Source organism: Berghia stephanieae, chromosome 7 (genome assembly GCF_034508935.2).
Source record: "Berghia stephanieae isolate SIO BIC M18660-M18661 chromosome 7, UCSD_Bste_1.3, whole genome shotgun sequence".
In the NCBI taxonomy this organism is placed as follows: Eukaryota; Metazoa; Mollusca; class Gastropoda; order Nudibranchia; family Aeolidiidae; genus Berghia; species Berghia stephanieae.
In genome coordinates, this window is record NC_088366.1 from 22,966,253 (window position 1) to 22,983,205 (window position 16,953).

At 37.4% G+C, this 16,953-nt stretch overlaps 1 protein-coding gene across 3 annotated transcripts in view; it reads right to left on the bottom strand.

The window, feature by feature from the left end:
• The window catches only part of LOC144976899 (hepatocyte nuclear factor 4-gamma-like), a 106,379-nt gene extending 89,818 nt beyond the window's left edge, over positions 1–16,561 (bottom strand). Inside the window, exon 1 of one of the 3 annotated variants that reach the window (XM_078921467.1) lies at positions 16,379–16,561. In XM_078921467.1, coding sequence (XP_078777593.1) covers positions 16,379–16,403 — 25 coding nt within the window. In that variant the 5' untranslated portion in view covers positions 16,404–16,561. Of the gene's footprint in view, positions 480–16,065; positions 16,316–16,378 lie in introns of those variants that run through there. The other 2 variants (XM_078921463.1, XM_078921459.1) reach the window with 2 other exon arrangements.
• Positions 16,562–16,953: the final 392 nt, after the last annotated feature.

Here is a 16,953-nt window from a genome sequence, read left to right on the forward strand (position 1 = left end):
ATTGGCGAGTGGTGGAAGACTCGGAAGTCATAAAGTGCCAATGGTTTGAATCCTCTGGAGGAAAAAATGATGTTCCGTTTCTATAGCAACCAGTATAATCCTTACAAGAAACGATCGGCATTTTAGAAATGACTGAAGTCATTGTTTGATGAGACACAACAGATAACCACGGACCCAACAGTGAAATGAAAACTGAAAGTTCAATTAAATTTATACAGAATATACCGATTTACAATAAGTATTTATTAATCTACTCTCCGACAGTTTAAAGAGATGCTTTATCACTTTCCAAGGATATGTCTTGCAGTGAACTCAACGGTGTTGTTGACGAGAGATCCAGTGACCAACTTATGACACTTAATAATTGCCGAGCTGTCAAACAAGACACAGAAATGGGATTATCCCGAAACAATAATAATTATTGCGAGTCCCGTGCCGTGATAGAAGGAGCGGAAAGGGGCTTGATGTACTTGGAAAGCAGATTACTCAATTAAACCTAAGCCACTTGAATCATCATTGCTCTCTCTCTCTCTCTCTCTCTCTCTCTCTCTCTCGCCCCCCCCCCCATTCTCTCTCTTTCCTCTCTCTCTATGCCTCCCTCCCTTGTCACACCCTCTCTCTCTCTATCTCCTCTCTCTCTATGCCTCCCTCCCTTGTCACACCCTCTCTCCTCTCTCTATCTCTCCCTTGTCACACCCTCTCTCCTCTCTCTCTCTGTCTCTCTCTCTCTCTCTCTCTCTCTCCCTCCCTCCCTCGCCCCCCCCCCATTCTCTCTCTCCTCTCTCTCTATGCCTCCCTCCCTTGTCACACCCTCTCTCCTCTCTCTCTCTCTCTCTCTATCTATCTCCTCTCTCCCTATGCCTCTCTCCCTTGTCACACCCTCTCTCCTCTCTCTATCTCTCCCTCCCCCCTCTCTCTCTCTCTCCCATGTCACACCCTCTCTCCTCTCTCTCTCTCTCCCTCCCTCCCCCTCCCTCTCCCCCCCTCTCTCTCTTCTCTCTCCTTTCCCCCCCCCCTCTCTCTCTCTCTCTCTCCCTTGTCACACCCTCTCTCTCTCTCTCTCTCTCTCTCTCTCTCTCTCTCTCTCCCTTGTCACACCCTCTCTCCTCTCTCTCTCTATCTCTCCCTCCCTCCCCCCTCTCTCTCTATCTCTCCCTTGTCACACCTCTCTCTCTCTCTCTCTATCTCACTCTCTCTCTCTCACTCTCTCTCTCTCTTTCTCTCTCACTCTCTCTTCTCATCTCTACCTCTCTCTACTCTCTCTCCACATCTTCTCTCCTCTATCATATCTCTATCTCTCTCCCTCGTCTCTAATAAATCTATAGTCCTATGATCAAAAATATGCTAAAGTAAAAAATCAAAAATCAAGGGAGTAAAAATGACTTATAAAAAATACAAAACAAAGAAAACGTCGTGGCACAGCGGTGTGGTCTTTACTTCGCACACACTCTCTCTCTCTCTCTCTCTCCCTCTCTCTCTCTCACTCTCTCTCTATCTCTCACTCTCTCTGTCTCACTCTCTCTCTCACTCTCTCTCTCTCTATCTCTCTCCCTCTCTCTCTCTCTCTCTATCTCTATCTCTCTCCCTCTCTCTGAATACCAAAATCTATAGGTGCCTAAATGAGTCAATAAAATGCAAAGTAAAATCAAGGGAGTAAAAATGACTTATAAAAAATACAAAACAAAGAAAACGTCGTGGCACAGCGGTGTGGTCTTTACTTCGCACCCAGGGGGTAGCGAGTTCGACTCCCGGTGCGTTGTGAGGCCTTGAGCAAGCTCACTTTGCCACGCTGCGCTGCGGCTAACGCCTGTATTATTCCAATCTTCCCTTGAAAAAAAAACCCGATAGATTTCCCCTTAGGGATGAATAGGGGGATTTTTAAAATCCATCCATCTATTCACCTATCCTCCTACCCATCCATCACCATCAATCTACATACCTATTTGACTGTGTATGTGTTTATATTCTCCATTTCCTCTCAATCTCTCTCTCTCTCTCTCTCTCTCTCTCTCTCTCTCTCTCTCTCTCTCTCTCTCTCCCCACATACACACACATGTATATTATACGCAAACACAACCACACACACACACACACACAATATATATATATATATATATATATATATATATATATATATATATATATATATATATTATACACACACAGACACACACAAACAAAGTGACTCACTGACCACCACCACCACTTCACCCAAACACGCACGTGATTTCCTCTCAGCCATCAGAGCACTGTCAAAACAACTTCAAAACAACCTCTTGAAAATAGCACTGACAACCAATTTGCCAGCATTCCCTACGCTACATTTAATATGCGCCCTACCGTCTCATTACGGTATTATATAGGGCAAAAGAGATAACGATGAAAATGTGAAACTAAATCTAAAACTGCCAAACATATGATATTTTAGATTATTGCAGTTTAAAAATATATACTATTCGTATAAAAAGCAGACGTGCCCACTTGGAATGGGAAATGTCGTACTTATCAAGGGTAAAAACATAGTAGGCAGTATAACTACTTTTAAGAATTACCAATTTGTCCTCAATATATAAATTGATGTTTTAAACACCTATATATAGATAGTTCGAAGTTGACGTCATCAGGTCTTTGTTATTGTTTAATGTCATCCGCGTCTATGAGTAATTCTCACTAAACTGTATTAACCAGACTATAAAAGACCATGGTTACACACAGTTTTGTGTGTTGGCCAGTTATACTTTCGGATGTATAGATAGTATGCGCTTGGCTAAGAAGCTCACAACATTGCCATCCGGAAGTACAACGGACCAACACACAAAACTATGTGTAATCTTGAGCGTCAATAGTCTGGGTAATACAATTTAGTGAGAATTACTCATAAACGCGGATGGCAACAAAAAAAAAAAAACAACAACAAAGACCTGAGTGACGTCAACTTCATATTATTTATACAAGCTCTGGCAACTAAACTTCATTTTCAAGAATTTTATTGAGTTAAAGATATCTATGACGGTCAGTTAGGACCCAGAAATTCGTGGGTCTACGAATTGATCGTCGTATGTTTTGTTTTTGTTTTTAAGGGTTTTACGGCGCTTGCAACACATTAAGGTCATATCAGCGCCAGTAAAAAAGAAGAAACTGGGATAGTAAAAAGTTCTAGAATTACAATTAAAGCACAAAAGAAAAGGTAAGACAAAGGGGAATTGGTTCAAATAGGGAACAGATGTAGATTCCAAGAGCACACCGCCAAAGTACTTAGTTTGAGATCACCTAAAAGTCTCATCCAGACACAAGCACGGGTCCCAACTAAGAGGAATACACTCAAATGTTTACCAATCATATAATATAATATGTAAACTAAACATAATACAATGCATAACAGAGAGATGGTTTACAAGGAAAAAAATATCATCTCCCGAAACTATAACTATACATTCGACTATATCCCTCCCAGCCAAGGAACTCCGGCAAGGATCAGGACAAAACTGAGTAATCTCATTCCAAGACAATGACAGGAAACAATTGGAAAACGGGTATGGGGGGATAGAAGAGACAGCATGTACCTCCCTGCCCACTATGAGAGGTCAGGATCCCCACCCAGTTATCGTTGTAGTAGGAACGTCTGAAAACGTATCTCAAGTGTTCTAATTTGGACAATAGATTACATTTTTTCCACATCCAATTCATTCTAACATATTACCGATTTCAGATAGCGGGTCACGTGCAATATTCATAAAAACAAAACACTTTGACGACACGGTTGACTCATTCGTAATCATAATAAGTGAAATATGAAGACAAAGAAGGTAGTTGTCCTTGTGATGCTTTTAAGTATTATGACGCTGTTTCATCTCGATCCAGAAATCAGAAACACTCGAAAATTTACAATCAACAAGAACAAGTCCTTATCAATGTCAATCCATGCCAAATTTAATCCAAAATATCTCTTGGTTAAGGAAATATGCCTGATATACAAAAGTCATATAAAATTCACATAAAAAGTTGTTTTTTTTAAAATAAAAATTGAGCTTTATATAGAGCAATATCCACTAAATGTGCTCAAAGCGCTTTACAGGGGGTCCCTGGACAACAGCAACATTTTACATGTACGACGGGACATGCCGCCTGTTAGGTGATATTACAATTTTTGGGACAAAGACACCACTGTTACCGGCCAGGTACTCATTTTACACCTGAGTACGGTGAGAGAATGTGTAAAGAGCCTTTTCCAAGGACTCAACTATGCGCCGAGCACGAGGCTCGAACTCAGGACCTTCCGATCCGAAAGCGAGTGTCATACCACTAGACCACATAGTCGCATACGATATACATGTAGATAGATAGTTTCCAATTGGATTCAATAGTCTGATGTCACGTCGCCCAGCAACGGCGGCCATCGTGGTTCTAAACAAAGAAAATATGTCCTTTTTATTCTTCATACTGGCTAGAACTTTTCATATGTCTTGTGATCAGAATGTGTAAAAGTCAAAACATGATCAGATTTATGTTGTTTTTTTTCCTCTGGATACGCTTTTATGCTCGTCGGAGAAATATTTGATAAGGGCGTCCGCCATTGTTCCGATAGTTTAGAGCCAGATACTAAGTTACCATGCGTCATTACGAGGGAAGTGACGTTACGACTGTTGAAGCGTATTGTGTCTTGTTTTTAGCAGCGCGGTGACGTTATTTGTGTTTTAAAGTTGCCTCGTTTAGTTGAAAGAAACAAATGACCAATCGGAATGATCTTGGAATATATAATTTGGCTTCTAACAATGTCCTTGCGTTACTTTAAATGTTAGAAGTTTTGCACACGGGGTGTGCGGCAATTTCAGGTCATATCACATATTATCATGTCAGCGTCTCCGGGAAAACTAAAATACGGAGTAGTTTCACAGATCCTGTTCCGCGCCCGTAAAATCAACTTTTGGTTTTTAGTAGTGCGGGGCGGTCCTTGGCAAGCTTAAGGACCACGGTCCTACGGTCCTTGGGAAATGAAGACCGCAAGGACCGGTCCTAGGACCGGTCCTTTTCGACATTGAACATTCCTGAGAGACTGTTGGAAATTCGAACCGGTTTGACCTTTGAGACCATGGGATCGTTCATTCTTGAACCGTTAAAGACCGCTACACGACGAAAACCGTGGTCTACAGGAGTAAAACACACGGAGTAGTCACACTCATTTCAAATTGTAACCTAATTAGAGAAGAGGGGTGATGCCTTCTTTATTTGCTCACCGTACTTCATTGTTACTTCGATAATTTAATAAAATTTGAAATTTATCCCCATTAAAGGAGATAATGGCATCGCCAAGGCGTTGATCGAGTTGTTCGTGGCGTTGATACAACACTCATTCATTGCTGAGTAGACAGGGATTCAGAAAAAAATCGACTGCACCCGGGATCGATCTCTGGCCCTTTGCGTATAAAGAGAGTGCTCTATCAACTGAGCTATCGGGGTCCCCAAATATTCTATTGGACTTTTTTAAAATTCAGACGTTATAACTGGGTTTTTTGGAAGGAAGAAACTAATGAAACTCATATTATTTGATAAGTAAAAACACCAACGAAATTTTAATATTATTGTATTATTTTAAATGACAACACTGCGATAGAAAGGAGTGGTGACAAGAGATGGACAAAAGAAAACAAAAAATCGGATTTGCTACTTGCTAGGTTCGACACACACACACACACACACACACACACACACACACAACACACATCTTTAGTAGTCACATACATTTCAAACAATAACCCATTAGAGAAGAGGGGTCATGCCTTCACCATAGATCATTGTCATTGCGATCATTATGGTGTAGTAAATTTTGAAATTTACCCCGTATAATGGAATCGTCCAAGGCGTGCGCCTCCTGTTCCCCCCATCTCACACACGAAAGGGCGGTTTGCGGAGTGGAGGTTGGTGGTCGTCTGCCTGTATGGTCGTCTGTGTCGTTTAGTGTATGGCAAAGGGGGGTGGGTGCGATTAATTAAGTGGGATGGGTGGTGATTGGTGGAAGATAGGCAACCGAAGCAACGAATCGCTGGGGCAGGGTTGCCAGTTTGGCATTTTAAATGCCAGATTCCAAAAATCTGGCATTTTTGAAAACCGTTTGGCATTAGAAAAATCATTTGGCATTTGGCATTTTCATTTGGCATTTTCTTTTCTTGTATATTATACTTCAAATGACACCTTTTCTTAATTTTTCTAAACGCGTAAAAACAAACATCTTCACATTTCTTTTTCATTCTTAAAATCCAACCGTGGTGTAGTGGTTTAGCACTCCACTTCGTAGTCAGTAGGTAAATAATTACCCCAACAGGAAATTTAGTATAATTCAAAAAAAACAAACAAAAAAAAAAAAATAATAAAAGAAAAAGAAAAGAAAACACGCAAGCCACAGGATATGATAGTAAATTGTCTATCAAAAGTGAGTAGTTTTCTTAGTGGGGTGGGAGTCAACAGACTTTGGCATCTTTTGAGTGTTTTGGCATTTTTTTGAGTCTTCCCCTGGCATTTTGTTGAAAAATAATCTGGCAACCCTGCGCTGGGGAAGTAGTAGGCTATGGCGCGAGACCGTAGGACCGTGGTCCTTGCAAGGACCGCCCCGCACTAGTTGAAAGGTGATAAGAAGTGAGGACCGCCGCCGATCTTCCCCTATGGGACCGGTCTTCGGTTCACAGCTAAAAGACCGTCGGACCGCGGTCTAGACCGGTCTTCAGCGCGGCACTAGTTTTTAGGTCCCATAAAAAGTTATACAAAGAGTACTAATTGTTTACAAAAGTGAAGCGAAGCCGCTAATTTCACCGCTCTCGTGACAATCCTCTGACAGAGACAACGCTGATGAAGCGAAGTATTGTATCTACAATTATTTTAGTCCGCGTATCCATTAAATAAAAGTAGCGAAGATTTAAGAAGTTGATAAGAGATTTGACCTCAATTAATTAACGGTTACTCACAACCCTGGGAAAATCCCAACCAAGATGGGAAATGGGAAAAGACAAAAATGTCACAACTGTGACTACCTCAACAAAACACTTTGATTTTAAAATTTGGCCAACATTCAATTAGGAAAAATAACAATAAAAGGATTCTCGAGTTGACAAAGCATTGCACTTACACTCGGCGGGTCACAGTTTAAAGATTTTTAGCATTCCAAACCGGAATACGTTGATGAGTAAAAGTAATAGGATTCGTGTTATATAAGTATTACCCACTTGTGCAGTGTGATTAATTTTCCCATTTGTATGACGTTGTAAAATAGCTGTTGGAGACAATCCTGAAAAAAAAGCTAAAATTGGAAATTTGAAATATCCTAGGAAAATAAGAAGCGAGTTGGAAAAGTTATGGTTGGAATGAGTATAAATTATTAAAACAATTCGTTTGTTGGGAGAATCAAATGACTAGAAAAAAAGGAGGAGGTGGTGGTGGAGAAAGAGAGAGAGTGAGAGAGAGAGAGAGAGAGAGAGAGAGAGAGAGATGAGGAGGAGGAGGAGGAGGAGGAGGAGGAGGAGGAGGAGGAGGATAAGGAAGAGTTGGGTGAGGAGGAGGGGGGCAGGAAAATGAGAAGTATGAGAAGAAAGTGGAGAAGAGTGAGAAAGAGAGAGAGAGAGAGAGAGAGAGAGAGAGAGAGAGAGAGAGAGAGAGAGAGAGAGAGAGAGAGAGAGAGAGAGAGAAAATTATGAATATGAGGATGTGGAAAAGGAGGAAGGGGGAAGTAGCATGGGGATGAGGAGTAGGAGGAGGGGGGTAGGAATAGGAAGCGGGGGGGGGGGGGGAACCAGGAGGATAATGAGGCGGATGACGCGGAGCAAAAAAAGGAGAGCCGAAAAATATACTAGGAAAGAGATATACAGCAGACATAAATGTACCCCTAAATGTAGCAAAATAATTTGTAGATAGCGTTTATGCTATACCCTTGACATAAAATGGCTATACGATACTTAAAATAAACACCCTTGAGCATTTCTATGGGAGAATATCCACTGAAAGTGCTAAAAGCGCTTTAAATAACAATGTGAATTTGATTGTAAACCTCAAATTAATATACGGAAACAGATAAAATGGACGTTTCGGGTTTCCCCCATTATTAACAAAACATGGTGGATGAAACACTACAGACGAATGAGATAATGTGATAGTGATGTTGTTAAGATGAATAAACAAAAAACATTGATGGACAGGAAACCCGAAGCGTCCATTTTATCTGTTTTCGTATATCAAATTGACATTTACATTCAATTTCACGTTGTTTTGTTTGCTTTTTCCGCTTTGTATTGTATTGTTTTGTTTGTTTTTTTTTTGGGAAGTTCTGTTGCTTTTTGTTTGTTTGTTTTTTGTTTGTTTGTTTTTGTTTTTTTTTTTTTTTTTTTTTTTTTTTTTTTTTGGGGGGGGTGTCCTTATTTATATTTTAACAAGCTGTGACCTAATCTTACCTAAATGACATCCAAGGAAAAAACAAACATCTGTTGACTATTTTAGAATTCACCAATTCAACAAAAGATAAGAAACCAACTCGCTTCACCACATGCACTATCTACATATTATCTAAACTCCAGATCAGAATTTCTTGCTGATACTGATAACGAGAGCACGGAAACATAGAGAGAGAAAAAAACAACCTTTGACTAGATACCCCTTATAAATACATTATTATTTGAAGGACGGGCTTGAGTTTGATTTCAATTTCCGAGGATCGTTCCACTTTTTTTTTAATTAGCAAAGACTGTATTGTTTTCGTCTTTTTTTTTTTTTTTTTTGTTAAATAGGACATCATCAAAGGATAGAGTCATCAAGATTTGAGTGTCAATAGTTCTTAATATTATCAGTATGTTGTTATCTATTCATAAGAGGCATATTTATGATACTTAAATAATGGGTCACATTCCTATCATCAACATCATCATCATCATCATCATCCTGACATGGCGGTTTTTTGCAAAAGAAAATCCCAAATTTTGCAAGCTAAAAACAGCAAAATTTGCAAAAAAAATTACAATTAATTTCCTAAAATCCCTTACTTAGTTCATGAAACAGAAATATATCGGTTTGTTCTGAAGGGTTTCACGGCGCTGGCAACAAATGTAAGGTTATTTAAGCAATGTCCCCTCTTCCCCCCCCCCCCCCCTTTTTTTTTTTTTTTAAATATCATTTCCAATCAGGAGAAATTTCTCATTAAGGTCAATCTCAATAAAGATCGGGATGTGAAGTGAATTATGGAGTCAACATATAGATTCAGCTCAAGGGGGGGGGGGGGGGAATATATCGGAAATTGCAATTCAATGCAGAAAAAAAAATCCAACACAATAACCACTGTTACTGAGATTCCTGTTGATGCGATGCTGATTTTATGGCGGTTTACATTAAAAAAAAAAAAAAAAAAAAGAATCTCAAATTTTGCAAGCTAAAAACAGCAAAATTTGCAAAAATTTGCGATTGATTTTCCTAAAAACCCATAATTAGTTCATGAAAGAGAAAGGTATTTGTTTGTTTTTAAGGGTTTTACTGCTCTTGTAACAAATGTAAGGCGATATCAGCGCCAATGTTTTTTAAAAAGTTATTGTTGGGTTTCTTTTCTTTGCAAAAATTTGCAGATTTTGCGACAGAAAAAGCAAATCAGTGATACTTTGCAATTTTTTGCGGTCGCAAAGCGGCCACAAGCGAAGCAAAAAACTGTCATGCCAGGCTATGCACTTAGTTTCTTATAAAAACTCACCACATCCGCCATCAGGACATAACGTACCAACACACAAAACTATGTGTAACCCTTAAGCGTTTATAGTCTGATTAATACAATTCAGATAGAACTAGACCTACTCATAAAAATAGCTGTCCAAAAACAATAACAAAGAGTTCCTTCTATTGATTGTTCATACTTTGTTCATTTAAAACCAATTGGGTGCGGTTTGTGGTATGACATACGCTTTCGGATTGGCAGGTCCTGGGTTTGAGCCTCGCTCGGCGAATATTTGAGTCCTTGGAAAAGACTCTTTACTCACATTCTCTCACCGTCACCCTACTCAAGTGTATAATGAGTACCTGGCTGTTAACAGCGCTGTCTCTGTTGGAAAAAAAAAAAGAATTGTAATGTCAGCTAACTGGCGTCATGTCTCGTTCTACATGTTACGTGTTGCTGTTGGTCAGAGACCCTATGTAAAGCGCTTTGAGCACGCTTAGTGGATATTTATTGCTCTATATAAAAGCCCTTTTTTTTCAAGTGTGTAAACCGACGTGTACTTATTTCAATGTGCGACGATCCAAATTGTTATGGTCCCGTTTTGTATTGGAATAGGCTTCAACAGTCGTGACGTCACTTCCCTCGTAATGACGCATGGTAACTTAGTATTGGTTCTAAACTATCGGAACAATGGCGGGCGCCCTTATGAAATACTTCTCCAATGAGCATAAAAGTGTATCCAGAGGAGAAAACCATTATAAATCTGATCATGTTTTTGACTTTTATACATTCTGATCACATGACATGTGAACAAGTTCTAGCCAGCATGAAGAATAAAAAGTACCAATTTTCTTTGTTTAGAACCAAGCTGCTCGTTGCCGGGCGGACGTGACACCAAACTATGGAATCCAATTACTCCCATGCCAACAACAACAAAAATGTGTCCATTACACTACACAACACTATCAAATCAAACCCATAATTGCGTTCGGTCCACGCAACTTGGTGTAGATAGACCAATCAATATGATGTTTTGATCTCATTAACTTGTGAACCCAAGACGAGGAATGTAAATCACTTATATTGAATGGCATTTTTTAACTCTCTCTCTCTGTCTCTCTCTCTCTCTCTCTCTCTCTCTCTCTCTCTCTCTCTCTATATATATATATATATATTATATATTATATATAATATATATTATATTATATAATTATATATATATATGCAAATCTGTAAAATATTCCAAAACAACAATTTGAAAATCACGATAGAAGCAAACAAAAAAACAGTTGACTTCCTCGACATCACATTCGACATAAAATCCAATTCATTCCAACCGTTCAGAAAACCAAACAACACCATTAGCTACATTAATAAAAACAGCAACCACCCCGTCCCGTCATTGAAAACATACCAAAAAACATAGCACTGAGGGTGAGCAAACTTTCGGAAAACAGAGAGATATTCAACGTCGCAGCCACCCCTACAAAGAAGCACTCACAAAAAGCGGATACAACAAACCATTTGAATACACAGACGCCTCCCTCTCATGTAAACCCCAACACACAAGTGAAGAACGTAAAACAAGAAAACGACACATGACTTGGTTCAACCCACCTTTCGACAAAAACGTCAGCACAAACATAGGACAGCAGTTCCTGAAATTAATTGATACACACTTTCCAAAATACCACAAGCTACATAAAATTATCAACAGGGATACCATAAAAATAAGCTACTCGTGTATGCGCAACATAGAACAAATAATTTCAAGCCACAACAAAAAAATATTAATAAACCACCGACAAGAGCAAAACCCACCCACCAGAAAATGCAACTGCAGAAATAAAGAACATTGTCCGCTAAACAAACAATGCTTAGAATCAAGTTTAATTTACCAAGCCACAGTCACAGAAACTAAAACAAACAAGCAAGAAAAATATGTAGGACTAACAGAAAATAATTTCAAAACAAGATACAACCTCCACACCTCAACATTTAGAAACACTAACAAAAAAACATCCACAAAACTCAGCGAACATATTTGGAAATTAAAAGACAACAAACTAGACCACAACATTTCATGGAAAATTTTATCTAAAGCAACAGGATACACACCAACATCAAAACAATGTAGCTTATGCCTGGAAGAGAAATATACTATAATCAAACACCCTCATGAAGCCACACTCAACATGAAAAGTGAGATGTACGGAAAGTGTCCCCATCGGCGTAAATTCTTGTTAAGCAACTTTAAACCGGAACCACTTCAAGAAACAACAACAGTCAACAAAACAATTCAGTCCTGACGATGGCAAATTAAGCCTGAAACATTAATGTAGACTGTCTCAACCATTGTGGTAAATATTTTAAATAATAATAATTCGCTCCATTACTGCATGTCGAGCACTTTTCGTACCATATATGTATCAAACACGATTCTATATATATATATATATATATATATATATATATATATATATATATATATATATATATATATATATATATATTGTGTGTGTGTGTGTGTGTGTGTGTGTGTGCAGATAGGTAGATAGACAAATGCGCAAATGAGTGCATAATACACCGATAAACAAATAAATATATACATAAATATAAATACATTTATTTGTTTATTTTTAACAAAATAAAAATAATAACAATAACAAGAGAGCACATGCAAAACAAATTATGGATTCATCTTATTTTGAATGGACCAAGGGAGACAAATGGTTAATTAATTCTGATCATATCCATATACACATGTCCTACTAGACAACAACCGTCTTATAACAATTTATAGCACATGTTCGATTTACTTCCACCAGTCAATCTGTACGGAAACTTCATTTCAAATCACGTGCACTTAATTATAAAAGCGGTGTAAACCAAACTAGTGATGATCTAATAATTATTGTACGTGGTCGAAAAAAACATTCATAAACCAACACTCTATGTGTTATATTAAAGCAATGACAAATAACCCAGTGGTTTGTGTTTGGTTTTCAATGATGTGAATAGTGTGTATATGCTCATATCAAACACACACACACACAAACACACACTCTCTCTCTCTCTCTCTCTCTCTCTCTCTCTCTCTCTCTCTCTCTCTCTCTCTCTCTCTCTCTCTCTCTCTCTCTCTCTCTCTCTCTCTATCTATCTATCTATCTATCTCTAGATATTAAGATATTAAGTTTGTATTTGTTTTGCTTTTTTATATCAGGGGAGGGGGGGAGAAAGAGTTGATAAATTACAGTCCACTCTGGATAATCGCAACAGCGAAAATGTTGCAATTAACCGAAGTTGCGATTAACCAAAGCTGAGATTCCTGTCCACTATTGCAACATTTTCCACTGAGTTTACACAGGCTTGGGACTGTGCATGGTTTCATTAAACACGTGCTTTTTTTGTTATTGTTGTTTTTTGTTTTGTTTTACTTTTATTTTGTTTTGTTTTGTTTTGTTTTTCTTTTCTCTTTTGTTTTCTTCTGTTTGTTTTTTTTTTTTGTTGGGTTTTTTTCTTCTTTTTATGGTTGTAAATTCCATCATTTTCCTTGGTGTTTGACGTCACTATTTCCCTAAGAAGGCATTTAGGGTCGTCTGTTTTCTTGTCAAGGCCAGATGTTTATAGTGTTGCTCAACAGTTCCCAAAACAGGAAGCAAATCGGTTAAGGAGTCTTCTTGAAGCAATAGAAATTTATCATGGGGTCACATATGACCGCACAAACCCATACCCTAGAAATAGGAGAGCTATCGCTAACTCTCCTATTTCTAGGCCCATACTGCAAAACCTGAAATAGAATGGTGACACAATACTGTAGAATCAAACCCTACGCATCTAGATTCTTCAACCTGTCATGAAAAATCATGAAAGTTAATCATAAAATTTTGTTTCTTGAATTTACCATTTTTTGGGTCCAAAATGTGTTGTGATTAACCAAAATTTGTTGCAATTAACCAGTGACTTTTATAAAAAATGAATTCCGTTTCTTGGGAAATGTTGCGATTAACCGAGTTGAGATTATCCGGAGTGGACTGTATATTTAAAACATTTCTCTGACAGCTTTATAAAATATCCTCATTAAAAAAACAGGGGGTCAGAGTGTTTCTTGTAGATAAATTACGATGACGTTCCAGACACTTCTAATTATTCCAGCTTTTTATATAATTTCCTTCAGAGACATCAGGCCTGTTGAGTCATAGTTTATACCAGTTTTTGCAGCATCTTTTGGTCGGGATGCTAGTCTATCACAAGGTATAATGCAAGATCTATCAGATCCAGTAATGCAATCACTGCTGGGTGAACGGAGGTATAGAAAATAGAAAAGAAAATTGATTGGACTGGCGACTGATGCCATTCTCTTTGAATTTGCAAGTGTGGTGAGTGTAATAAAGATACAGACAGAGCATTATAATCGGATACCAACAAACCAGTGTAAAATTCATGACATCAAAAAAGTTGTTTTTACCATAATTTCGTTCCATTTTGTCACTGAATGATATTTGATACAAACATCATAAATAGTCGGGGGGGTTTTCAACGTAATACATATCTTGGCATTGTCCATATTTCATAGAGATGCTACGAGTAAAGTCAGAATATTTAAATGTATTTCGTGAGACACATCGTGCTTATTTCATACATCTTTTGGATCAGAACTATCAGGGTGCATTTGTAGAAGAAAAAAAATTGAAATTTAGTAATTTTAGTGACTAATTGTTGATTGATTGCCAAAAATTAAAAGTTGAAAAAAATGTTCGCCATGGACCAATTTCTAAATGTCTCTTGAGACATCCTCCTGCATTCTTAATGCGCACCTATCTCTTGTGGGATCCTTATAGGTTAGTTGGTAGAAAAGTCCTGTCACAAGTGAAGGGCCAGAAACAAAACCAAAATTATTTTCTGAACCATCGGTCCACCCAGCAGTGATTGGGGTGTTCGGATCTAAACAAAAGTAATTTTAGACAGACAACTGATCAAAAAGACTGCAAGCAAATTTTTGAAAGTATCTCTTTTTTTCTTTTTAAATGAGAGTTTTTATTCAATGCAATATTCACTAAAAGTGCTCAAAGTGCTTTAAAAGCCAACAGCATCATTTAAATTGTAAGATCAGACATGACGCCAGTTAGGCACTTTTACATTAAAAAATTTTTTTTTGACAGAGACAAAACTGTTACCAGCCAGCTACTCCTTTTACACACGGATGGAATGAGAGAAAGTGAATAAAGAACCTTTTCCAGGGATTTAAATTTGCACCATCCAGAGTGGTAAGGACCTGCTGGTCCAAATATGGGTGTCATACCAAATGAGCAAAACTGCACGATATACAAAATGGGCTAAGCTCTGGTTCCACTGGCCTGATGGGTCTACAGAACTATCTTTATCATCAACGCCAGCAGTCTCCAAGGCCTAAACACCAGGAGTAGTCCTTCAGAGCTATAAGATCCACAGAGCCGAATTTTATCCGTACTTCTAAAACATTAAACAGACATTATCAATTGATTGCATCCTCTAGAAATGATCCCTAAGAGTATGGTCTTGATAAAGTAGCTAGATTGTTACTTTCTCATAAGAACTACGATTTCTACAATGTCAAGAAGTCAGATCTGATGTAGCTCACTCGATCACTTACATGTCATAGGACTGTTTTCCATTTCTGATTAGTCTAACCATAAAAATATAAGGTAGCTGGGACTGTTAAATATGTTGGACAATTGATTACAACAAGCTAATATCCTGTCCAAAGGGTAGAAAGTAATAGGTAATTCTTAAAAAAAAAAAAAAAAAGTTTTCTGTTATATATTTCTTAACAGTGCATCATTTTATTTTTAAAGTTACGGATAGGAAAAACTGTGTGAATATAAAATTACTCTAGATAATTCTAAAATAATCAAGAGACAGCTTTAAATCGTAATCGGTAAAAACTGAAAACATTTTAGAAAACGGCAAGGTTAAATGACCAAGATCCTATTATTATTATTATTATTATTATTATTATTATTATTATTATTATTATTATTATTATTATTATCATTATTATTATTATTATTATTATTATTATTATTATTATTATATTATTATTATTATTATTATCAGTATCATTATTATTATTATTATTATTATTATTAATTATTATTATTGTTATTACTATTATTATTATCACTATTATTAATATCATCCTCATCATCATTATTATTATTATCATCATCATCATCATCATCATCATTATTTTATCATCATCATCATTATTATTTTTATTGTTATAACTACCAACATTACTTCTTTTTTATAAACTCCTCAACCCAAAAGGTAAATTTCATTGTCCAAGCTTCGGGCCATCGTGTAAATAAATCAACTGAGGTCATATATCACAAGTAAACATTTCGACAAACCTGGGGAAAGCTGACCTTGATTCGAACTATCAATCTAGCAAACACTCGCGAAGCGTGACCTAAAAAGCCAAGATTCTCTCCCTATTTTTGCCATGAAGCCAAACAAAATTATGTTGAAACTCATCTCTAAAATTTCAAGATAACGGAGAAGAAGAAAATCGTCATGCGTTTGACGATTCAAATAATTTGATTTTGAGGAAAAGAAGTTTATCCCAAGGCCATCGGCCATTATTGCCATTACGACAGGGACAGTATTACAACATTCAAACACGATCAGAGATTAGTTTGGACTTTGGACTTTAGTGACACTTACCTTCGCCGGATGATGTAGTACTCATTCTAAGGTCGTTCTTTCTTATCTGTGTCGTCCAGGTGTCTTTAAAAGTTTTAAAATCGCACAATGAAATGAACAAAATCGAGGGATTTTTTTTTCTTGATTACGTTTTCAAGTTTTCTAGTCGTGGACCGAGGGCTGAATTTACCACGTGACTATCATGTGACCATTAAATAGGTCATGACACACCTTTGTGTTTACTTGATCAGCTGTTTCATTGCCTGATATGGACGAAATTCACAACACCAAATTTAGTATTATTTTATTTACATGCTCTTACTATAATTGTTCGACGAATGTCTTTTTCTAAAATTTAAAGACATGATTAGTCACTAAAAGAATATTCACAATTTTTATTGACACAATCAGCGCATTTTTACTAGATTTCCAGCAACTTAGGTTGCTCAACTCAATGCCCATCAAAGGTTCCTCAGTTTGTGAGCAAATATCACAACGTTTCATCACAATATGATGCAGGATTCTCTGTAATATTTCTGTGCCGACTGAAAATCTATTCATTTTCAACAAAAGACAAGAGACACACATATAAACGC